The sequence below is a fragment of the Equus asinus genome, chromosome 15, assembly GCF_041296235.1.
Source record: "Equus asinus isolate D_3611 breed Donkey chromosome 15, EquAss-T2T_v2, whole genome shotgun sequence".
NCBI classification, from domain to species: Eukaryota; Metazoa; Chordata; class Mammalia; order Perissodactyla; family Equidae; genus Equus; species Equus asinus.
The window spans coordinates 27,325,305-27,336,805 of record NC_091804.1 but is presented as its reverse complement, the minus strand read 5'-3'; the positions used below and the strand labels follow the sequence as shown (position 1 = coordinate 27,336,805).

The window sequence follows — 11,501 nt, the reverse complement described above, 5'->3', positions numbered from 1 at the left end:
AATTGGTTTGGGTTGGAATTCCGTTTTCAATTCCTGAGTTCAGGTTTGTAAAAGATTTTTCTGAGCACCTGCAGGCGTGTGTGTGTGTGTGTGTGTGTGTGTGTGTGTGCGTGTGTAAGTATTTTCACTGGAAAGGATTCAAAACTTAAAAAAAAAAAACTGGAGCACACAGGCAGCATTACGCCATTCTTCCTTCTTGGAAAAATCCCTCAGCCTTATACAAGCCTCCTTCAAGCCCTCAGTCAGTTGTGCAGGAGAAAGGGGGCGGTCGGCTTTCTCCTTTCAAGAACGAGTTATTTTCAGCTGCTGACTGGAGACGGTGCACGTCTGGATACGAGAGCATTTCCACTATGGGACTGGATACAAACACACGCCCGGCAGACTTGAAGAGTCTCAGACTGAGGAGAAAGCCTTTCCTTCTGCTGCTACTGCTGCTGCTGCTGCTTTTGAGGGTCCGCTCCTTTCATGGTTTTTCCTGCCAAACCAGAGGCACCTTCGCTGCTGCCGCCGTTCTCTTTGGTGTCACTCAGCGGCTGGCCAGAGGATGAGACTCCCCAAACTCCTCACTTTCTTGCTTTGGCACCTGGCTTGGCTGGACCTGGAATTCATCTGCACTGTGTTGGGTGCCCCTGACTTGGGCCAGAGACCCCAAGGGGCTAGGCCAGGATTGGCCAAAGCAGAAGCCAAGGAGAGGCCCCCTCTGGCCCGGAACATCTTCAGGCCAGGGGGTCACAGCTATGGTGGAGGAGCCACCAGTGCCAGGGCAAAGGGGGGCACCGGGCAGACAGGAGGGCCCACACAGCCCAAGAAGGATGAACCCAAAAAGCTGCCCCCCAGACCGGGTGGCTCTGAACCCAAACCAGGACACCCTCCCCAGACAAGGCAGGCTGCAACAAGGACTGTGACCCCAAAAGGACAGCTTCCTGGGGGTAAGGCACCCCCAAAGGCAGGATCTGTCCCCAGCCCCTTCCTGCTGAAGAAGGCCAGAGAGCCTGGGCCCCCTCGAGAGCCCAAGGAGCCGTTCCGCCCGCCCCCCATCACGCCCCATGAGTACATGCTCTCGCTGTACAGGACGCTGTCCGATGCTGACAGAAAGGGAGGCAACAGCAGCGTGAAGTTGGAGGCTGGCCTGGCCAACACCATCACCAGCTTTATTGACAAAGGGCAAGGTGAGGGGGTGGGGTGGCAGGGGCACGGCTCAGAGGGAGGGGCATCTGCATGTATGGAGGGGCCTTTCAGAGCCCTGACACTGCACTTGTGGGAGATGTGTGTGCATCTGGCCTGGGGTGGTATCTGGGACTTATCTCATACATACCAGGTCCCAGGCTGCTGGCGTGTCAGAGCTGAAGGGCACCTGGGAATCGCCAAGTCCAATTCCTGCAATGTGCAGAGGGGCTTACTGAAGCCTGGAGAGGAGACAAGACCTGCCAGTTGGTGGCAGAGTTGGGGATCAGACTCTTGATTACCAGGCCAGGTTCTGTTCCTATGAGAGTTGGCCAAACTTTCCAGGCTCCAGGGGTTTGTACTTTTTCTCAGATGGCAGAGAGAGAAATGAATCTCTCACCAGTGTACCCATGGTTCTACAACTTTGCCTTCAGACGAGGGGGCAGAGGAGGCAGGATAGGTGAAGATAGTAATTGAGGCATCTTGGAATCATGGAACACGACATTTAGACACATGGAGAAGGGGAGCAGACCTGGGGTCAAACTCACAATGTGACCTTGGGAAAGTCTCTTCTCCCTCTGGGGTCTCAATTTTCTCATCTGTACAACTCTGTGGGGGTTAGACTGGGTGATTTCTGAGAGCCCCTCAAATACGGAAGCTTTATGTTCTGTCATAAAACAGATCATTTTTATCATTAACCCAGGAGAATATCTGCTCCCCTCACTTCTCCCTCTGCCCACCTAACATTCTTGTCTTGAGTTTTTCTCTCCACTTGCTATGTGATCTTAGCAAGTTTCTTCCCCTCTCCTGGCCTCAGTTTCTCCATAGGTGTGAGGAGGGAAGTGGACCACTGATGGCTAGGGTTTCTTGCAGCTCCTATGCTCTGGTTCTTTGAGTCTTAGAACTTTGGCTGGCAGGGTGGGGGAGGGGTCAGAGAGTGGGAGAGCCTCCTCATTAGAGCTGGCCTGTGGGGGATGACAGAGGGTGGGGGAGGCACAGAGGCAGCAGGTCTGGCTGAGGTGGGGGAGGTGGCCTGGCTGCCTGCCCAGCTGGGGAACGCTGTGACCCCTTGGGGGCTCATAAAATAAGTCCTTGTGCCCCCCAGCACTAAGGGAGCTTGCAGAGGGGGAGGCAGAAGGGGAGACTGGGAGTTTAAAGGCCTAATTAGTCACCTTCTAGAGCAATATATGAATGCTTCCCAATGGCAAATTGGTATTTAGGAAGGAGCGCATGCTGACTTGGACATACTACTGAGCTTCTCATGCACACACACAACCTTATATTTATACATATATGCTGAATCACATACATACACGTGTGGTGCGCACACACCTTCTTACCTATGTACGGATTCTTCTAACATATATACACACGTATACATGCACATCCTTCAAATATTCACACAAGACCAATCATACATGCACATAACATGTCACAAAAAACATGTATTACATTTCATACTCACATAGGAGCCCAATCGTACGCATATGCACACACTCACACACACACACCCAGCAGAGTTAGACACATGCACAGAAATATCATTAGACTGGGAAGCCAGGGAATTGGATTTTAGATCAGATTTATCATTAACTCGCTGTGTGACCTTAGGCACATCACTCCTCTGTGCCTCATCTGTAAAACAAGAACACTAAGGTCTTCTATAAGGTATAATGGAAGCAGCTCAGGATTGGGTATAAAAAGCTCTAGGCTGGAGTTCCAACTCTGCTTTATCCTAGCTGAGTGAGTTTGAGCAAGTCACCTAACTTCTCTGAGCCTCCGGAAAAACAGGGGTAATTATAATACCGACCCCACCTATCTCACCAATGAGATATAGTATTAGATAACAGATGGGAGAGGGATAGGTAGCAAGCAGTTCTAAAGCTGATGGATCTCTGATACGAGCATCATTGACACAAATACCCAGAATCACTCAAATCACCCACAGCCACATTTACAGATAACAACCCTACTTGGTTGGCTGTGTAGGAAGCTCCCTTATTTTGAAAAAGACTCTCAGTGGTTTGGGTCTTGGCATCTGTCAGAGTGGGGAAGAGGTTAGAGAAAGATCTCTTGAAGGGGAGAGAGCTGTGGCTTTCCCCTGAGGCCTTGAGGTGACTGGCCCCCTTGGTGAGGTTGCAGGGAATGACTTCTGGGTGTTCTCTCTAGATGACCGAGGTCCTGTGGTCAGGAAGCAGAGGTACGTGTTTGACATTAGTGCCCTGGAGAAGGATGGGCTGCTAGGGGCCGAGCTACGGATCTTACGGAAGAAGTCCTCGGACACAGCCAAGCCAGGGGCCCCCAGCAGCAGGCGGGCTGCCCAGCTGAAGTTGTCCAGCTGCCCCAGCGGCCGGCAGCCGGCAGCCTTGCTGGATGTGCGCTCCGTGCCAGGCCTGGACGGATCTGGCTGGGAGGTGTTCGACATCTGGAAGCTCTTCCGAAACTTTAAGAACTCGGCCCAGCTGTGCCTGGAGCTGGAGGCCTGGGAACGGGGCCGGGCCGTGGACCTCCGTGGCCTGGGCTTCGACCGGACTGCCCGGCAGGTCCACGAGAAGGCCCTGTTCCTGGTGTTTGGCCGTACCAAGAAACGGGACCTGTTCTTTAATGAGATTAAGGCCCGCTCCGGCCAGGATGATAAGACCGTGTATGAGTACCTGTTCAGCCAGCGGCGAAAACGGCGGGCCCCACTGGCCACGCGCCAGGGCAAGCGGCCCACCAAGAACCCCAAGGCCCGCTGCAGTAGGAAGGCACTGCATGTCAACTTCAAGGACATGGGCTGGGATGACTGGATCATCGCACCCCTTGAGTATGAGGCCTTCCATTGTGAGGGGCTATGTGAGTTCCCCTTGCGTTCCCACCTGGAGCCCACGAACCATGCAGTCATCCAGACCCTAATGAACTCCATGGACCCTGAGTCCACACCACCCACCTGCTGTGTGCCCACTCGACTGAGTCCCATCAGCATCCTCTTCATTGACTCTGCCAACAACGTGGTCTATAAGCAGTATGAGGACATGGTGGTGGAGTCTTGTGGCTGCAGGTAGCAGCACTGGCCTTCTGTCTTCCTGAGTGGGATATCCCCAGGATGCTGGTCACAAGAGCCCCTCCTTGCACTCCTGGGATACCAGAGGAGTCAGAAAGCTGCAGCCAGGAGCATCTACACAGCCTGCATGAAAGGGGATTCCAACAGCCTTGCTCACTCTCTGAGTCGGACTTGGGCTAAAGGTCCCTTTCTATCCACAAGTCCCCCTGTCTGAGGATTTCTGCCCTTCTGCTATGCTCACTGGCAGGGACAGGCCCAGGGAGACAGACTCTGAATGGGACTGAGATCTAGGAGACAGTGTTTTCCAATGAGACTCATCCCACGACCTCTCCTTACCTGGGCCTCCTTGACCTCTGGACTCTTCAGGGAGGGCTCCTCTTGGGAGAGCCACTGGTGTCACCTCCTCCTTGAATCACCTTTGTGCCTGGTGACTTCCTGCCCCTGGGGCAGATGAAATGCCAATTGGGCAAGGGTGGGAAAGAGGGGGAGAGGGCTTGGGCAGGGGTTAGGAGTATGAGGCTGTTAGAATGTTAGATTAAAATGTACATTGATGAGATAAAAAGCAAAACTGTGCCTAAAATTGTGGCAAATTTCTTTTTACTCCAGGGGACCCAGTGACCCCTCAAAGAATGATTGACCTAAGGAGGGGAGATGGATTGCCTCATGTATAAACCTGGTTTCCAAGGCCTGGTCCCCACTCCCAGTCCTGGAAACTGAAGCAGATCGGGACAGAGAATACAGGCTGAGCAGGGTCAGTGTTAACTTCTAATCCCACTCCTGTTCCTTCCAAAGGCCCGTTTATCTGGAGCTCCATCTGCTCTGTTGGGGCCTGGCAACAGAGTTAGGTTTTCTTTTTGACAATCCTTAGTCAAGCTTGTTGCCTCTGAAATGGATCTCTAAATGGGAGGGAAATTGGGGATTTTATTTCCTCTAAAATCAACCCCACTTTATTCATCAGTGTCTGCACAGTATCTGCCCTGCCAGCCCTCCGCCCTCTCTTCCCCACCACATACTCACAGAATCAACTGGCCACCATCCAAAGGGCCTTCTACCTCTTTGCTGGGGAACCTGACTGCCAAGAATCTCAGGATTTCTTCCTCCCCTATTGGGGCATCTCCTTTTTACCACTGACCACTGTTCCTGGCATGACCCTGCTCCCCTACAGCTCAGCACCTTCACTACTCCTCACTGCTCACCCATCACCTCCTACCCTCTCACCCCTAGTTCCAGAAACAGAGTTGGAGCGCCCCCCGTCCCCACACATTATACATTATGTAAATACGTAATTACACATTAGGTAAGTAACTTCAGACAGACCAATGCCAGACACATCCTAACAGTGTTTCCTGCCTGGGGCCCACTTCCCTTTCTCTGCTAGAATCTTTGGGGAGGCATGAAGCAAGAACTCTTGGGAGGGGAACACAGCCCTCTGGTAGGGAAATTTGGGCACCTGAGTCCTTGTCTCAAGGGCTCAGGCCCAGGTTCTGCCTGGATGAAGAGAGGGAGGACCAGGAGAAGGGAGTCTAGCCCTCTGCTTCCTACCCAGGGGGCCTCAAAATTTTCCCCACCTCTCTCCAGCTGGGTCTTTGATTCCCAGGGCTCCCAGCCAAAGCTGTTTCAACAGTAGGGACTCCTGCCCAGCTGTGGGCAGATCTTCTGTCCCTTCCCTCTAGGCCTGAAAACTGGGTTGTCAGGACCGGAAGCAAGAGCCCAGTACAGAAGGCAGCCTACCTTCGAGCTGCCTCCCTGGCTTGGAGGCCATTACTTGTCCCTGAGGGGACAGCCTGAGCCTGGAGCTTAGCCCTCCCTGGCCGAGCTTCGTTGTGTTTGGCTGGTGGCAGGCCTGAGAGTTCTGGAAGTAAACAAAGGAGCTGCCACAGCAGACACAGTTCTGGTGTGTGTGAGAGGAGAATGAGCCTGGAAGGGAGGTGCCAGGGAAGCCAAGCAGTAGGCTGTGGACACAGGGAGAGCAGTGTAGAAACTGGGTGGCTGGAAACATAAGGGCCCAGAGGCAAAGGGGTCACTAGTGGGCCTGGTTCCTACACATACTTATTTTCTGTGCTGTGTGTCCCTCATTTCTTGGAAAGTCTGACAGAACTAGAGCTGCTCCCTGCCTTTGCCCCATCAGAGAGCTTCATGTTATCTTCAACCTTGCTGAAGGCTTGGGCGTCTCATTGACTGTTGTGGCTCTGGCTTGATACCCTAGGAACTTCCTCTCCCACCTCAACCTGCCCTAGAACTCTCTTTCACAAAAGAGCGACTCAGACTGCATACCCTCCCTCCTTTCCCACTCAGACTATGGGGATCCAATCAGATTATCCTGAGGGGGAACAGCCCTTCCATCCTAACCATCTGATCTATTCAACTGACTCCTTGGAAGATTATCTCCGCCAGGCAGCCACCCCCAGTCCCAATCGCAATGAGCTGCATACTTGCACAGGACCTTCTTGTGCAAAAGGGTACAAGGCTTCTATCCTTCTCTAGCGTTCACAAACACTCTCCCAGCTGTGGTCTCACAGCTCTGAAGGGCTCAAAGGCAGCCCAGTTTCAAATTTCAGATCTGTCACTTAGAGTCCTTGGACAAATAACTTAATTCTATGAAACTTGGTTTCCTCATTTGTGGAAAAAAAGAGGGGGGAGGGGTAAACAATATACATATTTCCCAGGGCTAACGGTGAGGATATGAAAGACATTCAACACAGTAGCTGGCACAGAGGAATATTAATCCCCATTTTTACAGGTGATGAAGCTGACACCCAGAGAGCTAACTGTGGGTCTCCTGCAGGTCTTAGTATTCTTTGAACCATTCTTGCTACTTTTCTCGACCCCCCAACTCCACTGACCCCAGTCCTGGCTAGCAGGACTGGGTCTTGGTTCCCTGGTCTTAAAAGCATATCCTTGGGGACACTCAGTGCTGTTAGTTTCTAGAGAGGAACAGCTAAGCATATAGATTAGGGCAGAGAAAGTGAGAGGCCCATAGGGGAGGAAAGAGGTAAGGCTTCCTGGGCTCTGATGCCATTTCTTGGTGCGGTCCGCATTCCTGTGTCCCAGCGACACAAGCAGGAGAATCAGCCTTTCTAGGGCTTGGAACACACAACCTTGGGAAGCCTCTCAGACTTCACTCTGACTCCACAACCAATTTTTCAGGTCTGAATACAGATGTAAGGAAGCAGAGTAGGGAAGGGTTAGTCACATATGCTTGGGGGTCAGGCAGACCTGGGTTCCAGTCCTGGTTCCACCACTTTCTTGCTGAGTGACTTTGAGCACGTTATTTAACCTCTCTGAGTGTCAGTTGTCCTATCCATAAAAGAGGAATAACAAAATCAAATTTACTGGACCTGTGATTCAGGAGAGAGGATATTAATTTGTTCTATCAGTCTTTGATCTATTCATCCATCCATTAATTAGTAAATATTTATTGAAGGTGTACTATGGCCCAGACACTGTGCTGAAGGATGGAATAATAATAACAGCCAAAATTGTTACACTTATCAAGGGCTTATTTTGTGCCAGTTATTGTGCTTAGCACCATACATGAATTCTCTTATCTTGCCATGATCATGTACTCAAGTTCCACGCATAAATGGAAGAGAAAATAGAGATCTAAAAGGATATTGGGATGATAAGGTAATAGGCTGAATCAAATGAGATTAAATAAAAGAGGGAAAAAAGTCAAATTACCCATATGAACAACAAACTCTACAAGTACAGGATGTGAAAAAATGTGATTTCACAATTTCAGATGGAAAAGAGATGGTGTTGTAGGTGGCTGTGAACTCAATGGAGTCAACTGAATGTAGTGTGGCTGCCTAAATGTGAATATAGTGTGGGCTTCATTAATAGACATGTAGTGTAGAAACCCAAGGAAGTTGTGGTTCTCCTCTGCTCAGTGATTTTCTGATTTCTTCACCCAAGCCAAAGAGGGAGGGATGGAGAAAGACATGATAGTGAGGAACCTAGAAACAATGTCTTGAGAGATTCAGCTGAAAATACTAGAGACATATCGATAGGAGGAAAAAAAGAAGTCTTAGAGGGGACATGATCACAGCCTTCGGACACTGAAAGACTACCACGGAGAAAAGAGAAGTGATTGGTTTGTGTGGCTCCAGAGGACAGATCTATGCACAAAGAGAGGTAAAGTATAGTCAATTGCTGTCATGCATTGTGCGGTTCCTGGTGCCAGGCACCATGCTAAGTGCTTTCATCCTTATTCATTCCTTGTAACCATCCTGGGAGACAGCGACTATAATCCCCACTTTATAGATGAGCTAGTAGCTCATCTATGCTGTGTTGTTCCTCACGCAGATTTCAGAAGAATTTAAAGGAGGGCTTTTTAAGTCTAAAAATGGAATAGGCAAAATATCAAGATCTCTATGGTCAAGAAGAGGTTGGATAACCACTTGGGAAACTGGAGAAGGGATTTGAGCTTGGTTTAGGGGAGGAGAAAACAGCAGTATAGGGTAGGGAAGTTGACTAGGTAAACACTAAGGTTCCCTTCAATCCTGCACACTGAACATACCGGTAAGAGCTCTAGGGTCAGACTACCTGAATTCAAATTCCAGCTATGCCTCTTACTACCTGTGGACCTTGGGAAAAGTTATCACACCTTTCTTGTCTCAAGTTCCCTCATCTGTCAAGTGGGGATAACAATAGTCCCCATGTCTTAGAGCATAGAGAGTTGCTTGGCCTGTAGTAAGCGCTCAATAAACTTTAGCTACAATTATTGACAACAGGGAAGCCAAGGCTTACAGATATAAAATGTTAAATAATAACATAATAAGTAAATAATGGTATGAGAAGTATATGATAGTTTAACTCAGGCAAATAAGAGAAAGAAAAGGGGTTGGCCTGGTGGCATAGTGGTTAAGTTTGCATGCTCTGCTTCGATGGCCTGGGGTTCATGGGTTCGGATCCTGGGTGCAGACCTACCATTGTTCCTCTAAACCATACTGAGCTGGCGTCCCACATACAAAATGGAGAAAGATTGGCACAGATGTTACTTCAGCGATGATCTTCCTCAAGCAAAAAGAGGAAGATTGGCAACAGATGTTAGTTCAGGGCCAATCTTTCTCCCCACCCCCCCCGAAAAAAGTCACATAATCTTTTGGGCTGGCCCAGTGGCATAGTGGTTAGGTTTGCACATTTGGCTTCTGTAGCCCGGGGTTTGTGGGCTCAGATCTTGGGCACGGACCTACACACTGCTTATCAAGCCATGCTGTGGAAGCGTCCCACATACAAAATAGAGGAAGATTGGCATGGATGTTAGTTCAGGGCCAATCTTCCTCACCAAAAAGAGAGAGAGAGAGAAGGTAATCAACTGCTCAAGTGATAAATGAGTGGAGCAATTGAAAAAGGTGATAGGAAGGCTTCACGGAGCATGAGGAACTTGAGCTGGGTCCTGAAGGTTGAATGAAATTTGGATGGGGATTGAAGGAAGACATTTTAGTCAGAGGGACTATATGAGCAAATGAATAACAGTGAGTTTACAAAGTGGGATGAGCACATCTTCCCAATCCTAAAATCATACCACATTATTGACTGGTACTACCGAGTATGTGAGGGATAGCTCCAGCTGGGAGCTGCCAAGTCACTTACTTATGGGCACACTGAGGCTTTCTACTTGCCTTCTGTGAGGTGCAGATTTGAAAAACAGAGAAAACAGAGCAGCTGGGGCCTCAAAAGTCGAGCACACCACTGGAGAGTTGGTGAGGAAGGAGAGCTCTTACCAGTATGTTCAGTGTACAGGATTGAAGGGAACCTTAGTGTTTACCTAGTCAACTTCCCTGTCCTATACTACTGCGTTCTCCTCCCCTAAACCAAGCTCAAAGCGTGGTAAAAATTGGTATCAGGAACTTCATGATATACATAATAGATTTTGGTTATCCAGGTTATACTCATATAGTAAAAATAATCCTTGAAAATTCTTTAAATATAGTCTCTTTCTTCTCTTGACTGTTTCAACGTGACCATTTTTTCCCTCCAATATCAGAACAGTTTCTTTGACTGAGGTCCATATGAGCAATTGGCTTGCATGTAAGGGTCATGCTGTAAGAAAAACACTTATCCTTAAACAATAGAATCACATTCAGCCTGGTGAGATGCACACACTAGGAAAGAGAGGAAAAAAACCAAGACCAGCTGCAGAAACAGCAGATTCGTGGTCCCATCTCAGGCATCTGATAGCTGATTATTCTTCTTTTTCTTTTTGAAATTGTGATAGGAAACACAAAGCACAAAATCTGCCATCTTAACCATTTTTAAGTGTACTGTTCAGTAGCGTTACCCTATGTTCACATTGTTGTGCCACAGATCTCTAGAACGTTTTCACCTTGCAAAATTGAAACAATGAGTATACATTGAACAACTCCCTATTTCTTCCCCACCTCCAGATCCTGGCAACAGTAATTCTACTTTCTGTCTCTATGAGTTTGACCCCTTTAGATTCCTCACGAAAGTGAAATCATACAGTATTTGTCTTTCTTCTTTTTCTTTTTATGTTTTTTCCTAAGAAGTAAGTTAAACGAGTATATCATGTGGCTCCATTGCATATGTTGAATGAATGAACAATAACCATTTTCAAAAGGAGCTTACGATGTAGTTGTACAAACAAATAATGTCCATTTAAAGTGCTATGAAAGCATAGAATAGAAAGAAGCTAACTCTGCCTAGGGAAATTAGAGAGGAAAAAAGGTAGAAATGTCTTTTAAACTAGACTTTAAAGAAAGGAATTTGCCAGATGGAGAAGGAAGGTGAGAAGGATGGTCCAGGTAGAAGAAACAGCACGCACAGAGGCAACAAGTTATGAAAGGTTCTGGCATGTTCTGGAAGTTTAATGTAGCAGGATATGTGTATGTTTGGAGAGCGGCAGGTATATCAAGAGATGAGGCTCTTACTCCCCACTGACGATGAAGGAGTTTGAATTTTAGCCTCTAGGCAATAGGGAACAGCACGTTGTCTAAAACAGAGGTATTTGTTCTACTTTAAGAAAAGAATGCAGAGGATATGCTGGGTTTGAGAGTCTTTTTTTTTTTGAGATAGGATTTAATGTTTGATTGGTTTCAGTATCTTCAATACTGTTCACTCATTCATACTTTGCTATGTTTCAGAAAGGATTTAAGGGTCTTACAAGGATATGTAAAATGCACAAGATAAATCAACTGTGAGTCAAGAGAAAAAGAAAACAAAGGGACAATGTGAAGCCAAGAACAGGGCTACAATGCAGATTATAATGACCTACATCTGCTTCAGGCGGGCTATCCATTGGGCTCTAAGCTGTCTAGCAGCCAATACAAAG

At 48.2% G+C, this 11,501-nt stretch overlaps 1 protein-coding gene across 1 annotated transcript; it reads left to right on the top strand.

Moving 5' to 3' along the window:
- The first annotated feature begins 259 nt into the window (after positions 1–259).
- On the top strand, positions 260–4,774 carry GDF5 (growth differentiation factor 5). Its single transcript, XM_014850755.2, has 2 exons — positions 260–1,169; positions 3,334–4,774. Exons 1-2 carry the CDS (start codon positions 545–547, stop codon positions 4,206–4,208), a joined length of 1,500 nt encoding a protein of 499 aa, XP_014706241.1. The 5' UTR covers positions 260–544; the 3' UTR covers positions 4,209–4,774.
- Positions 4,775–11,501: the final 6,727 nt, after the last annotated feature.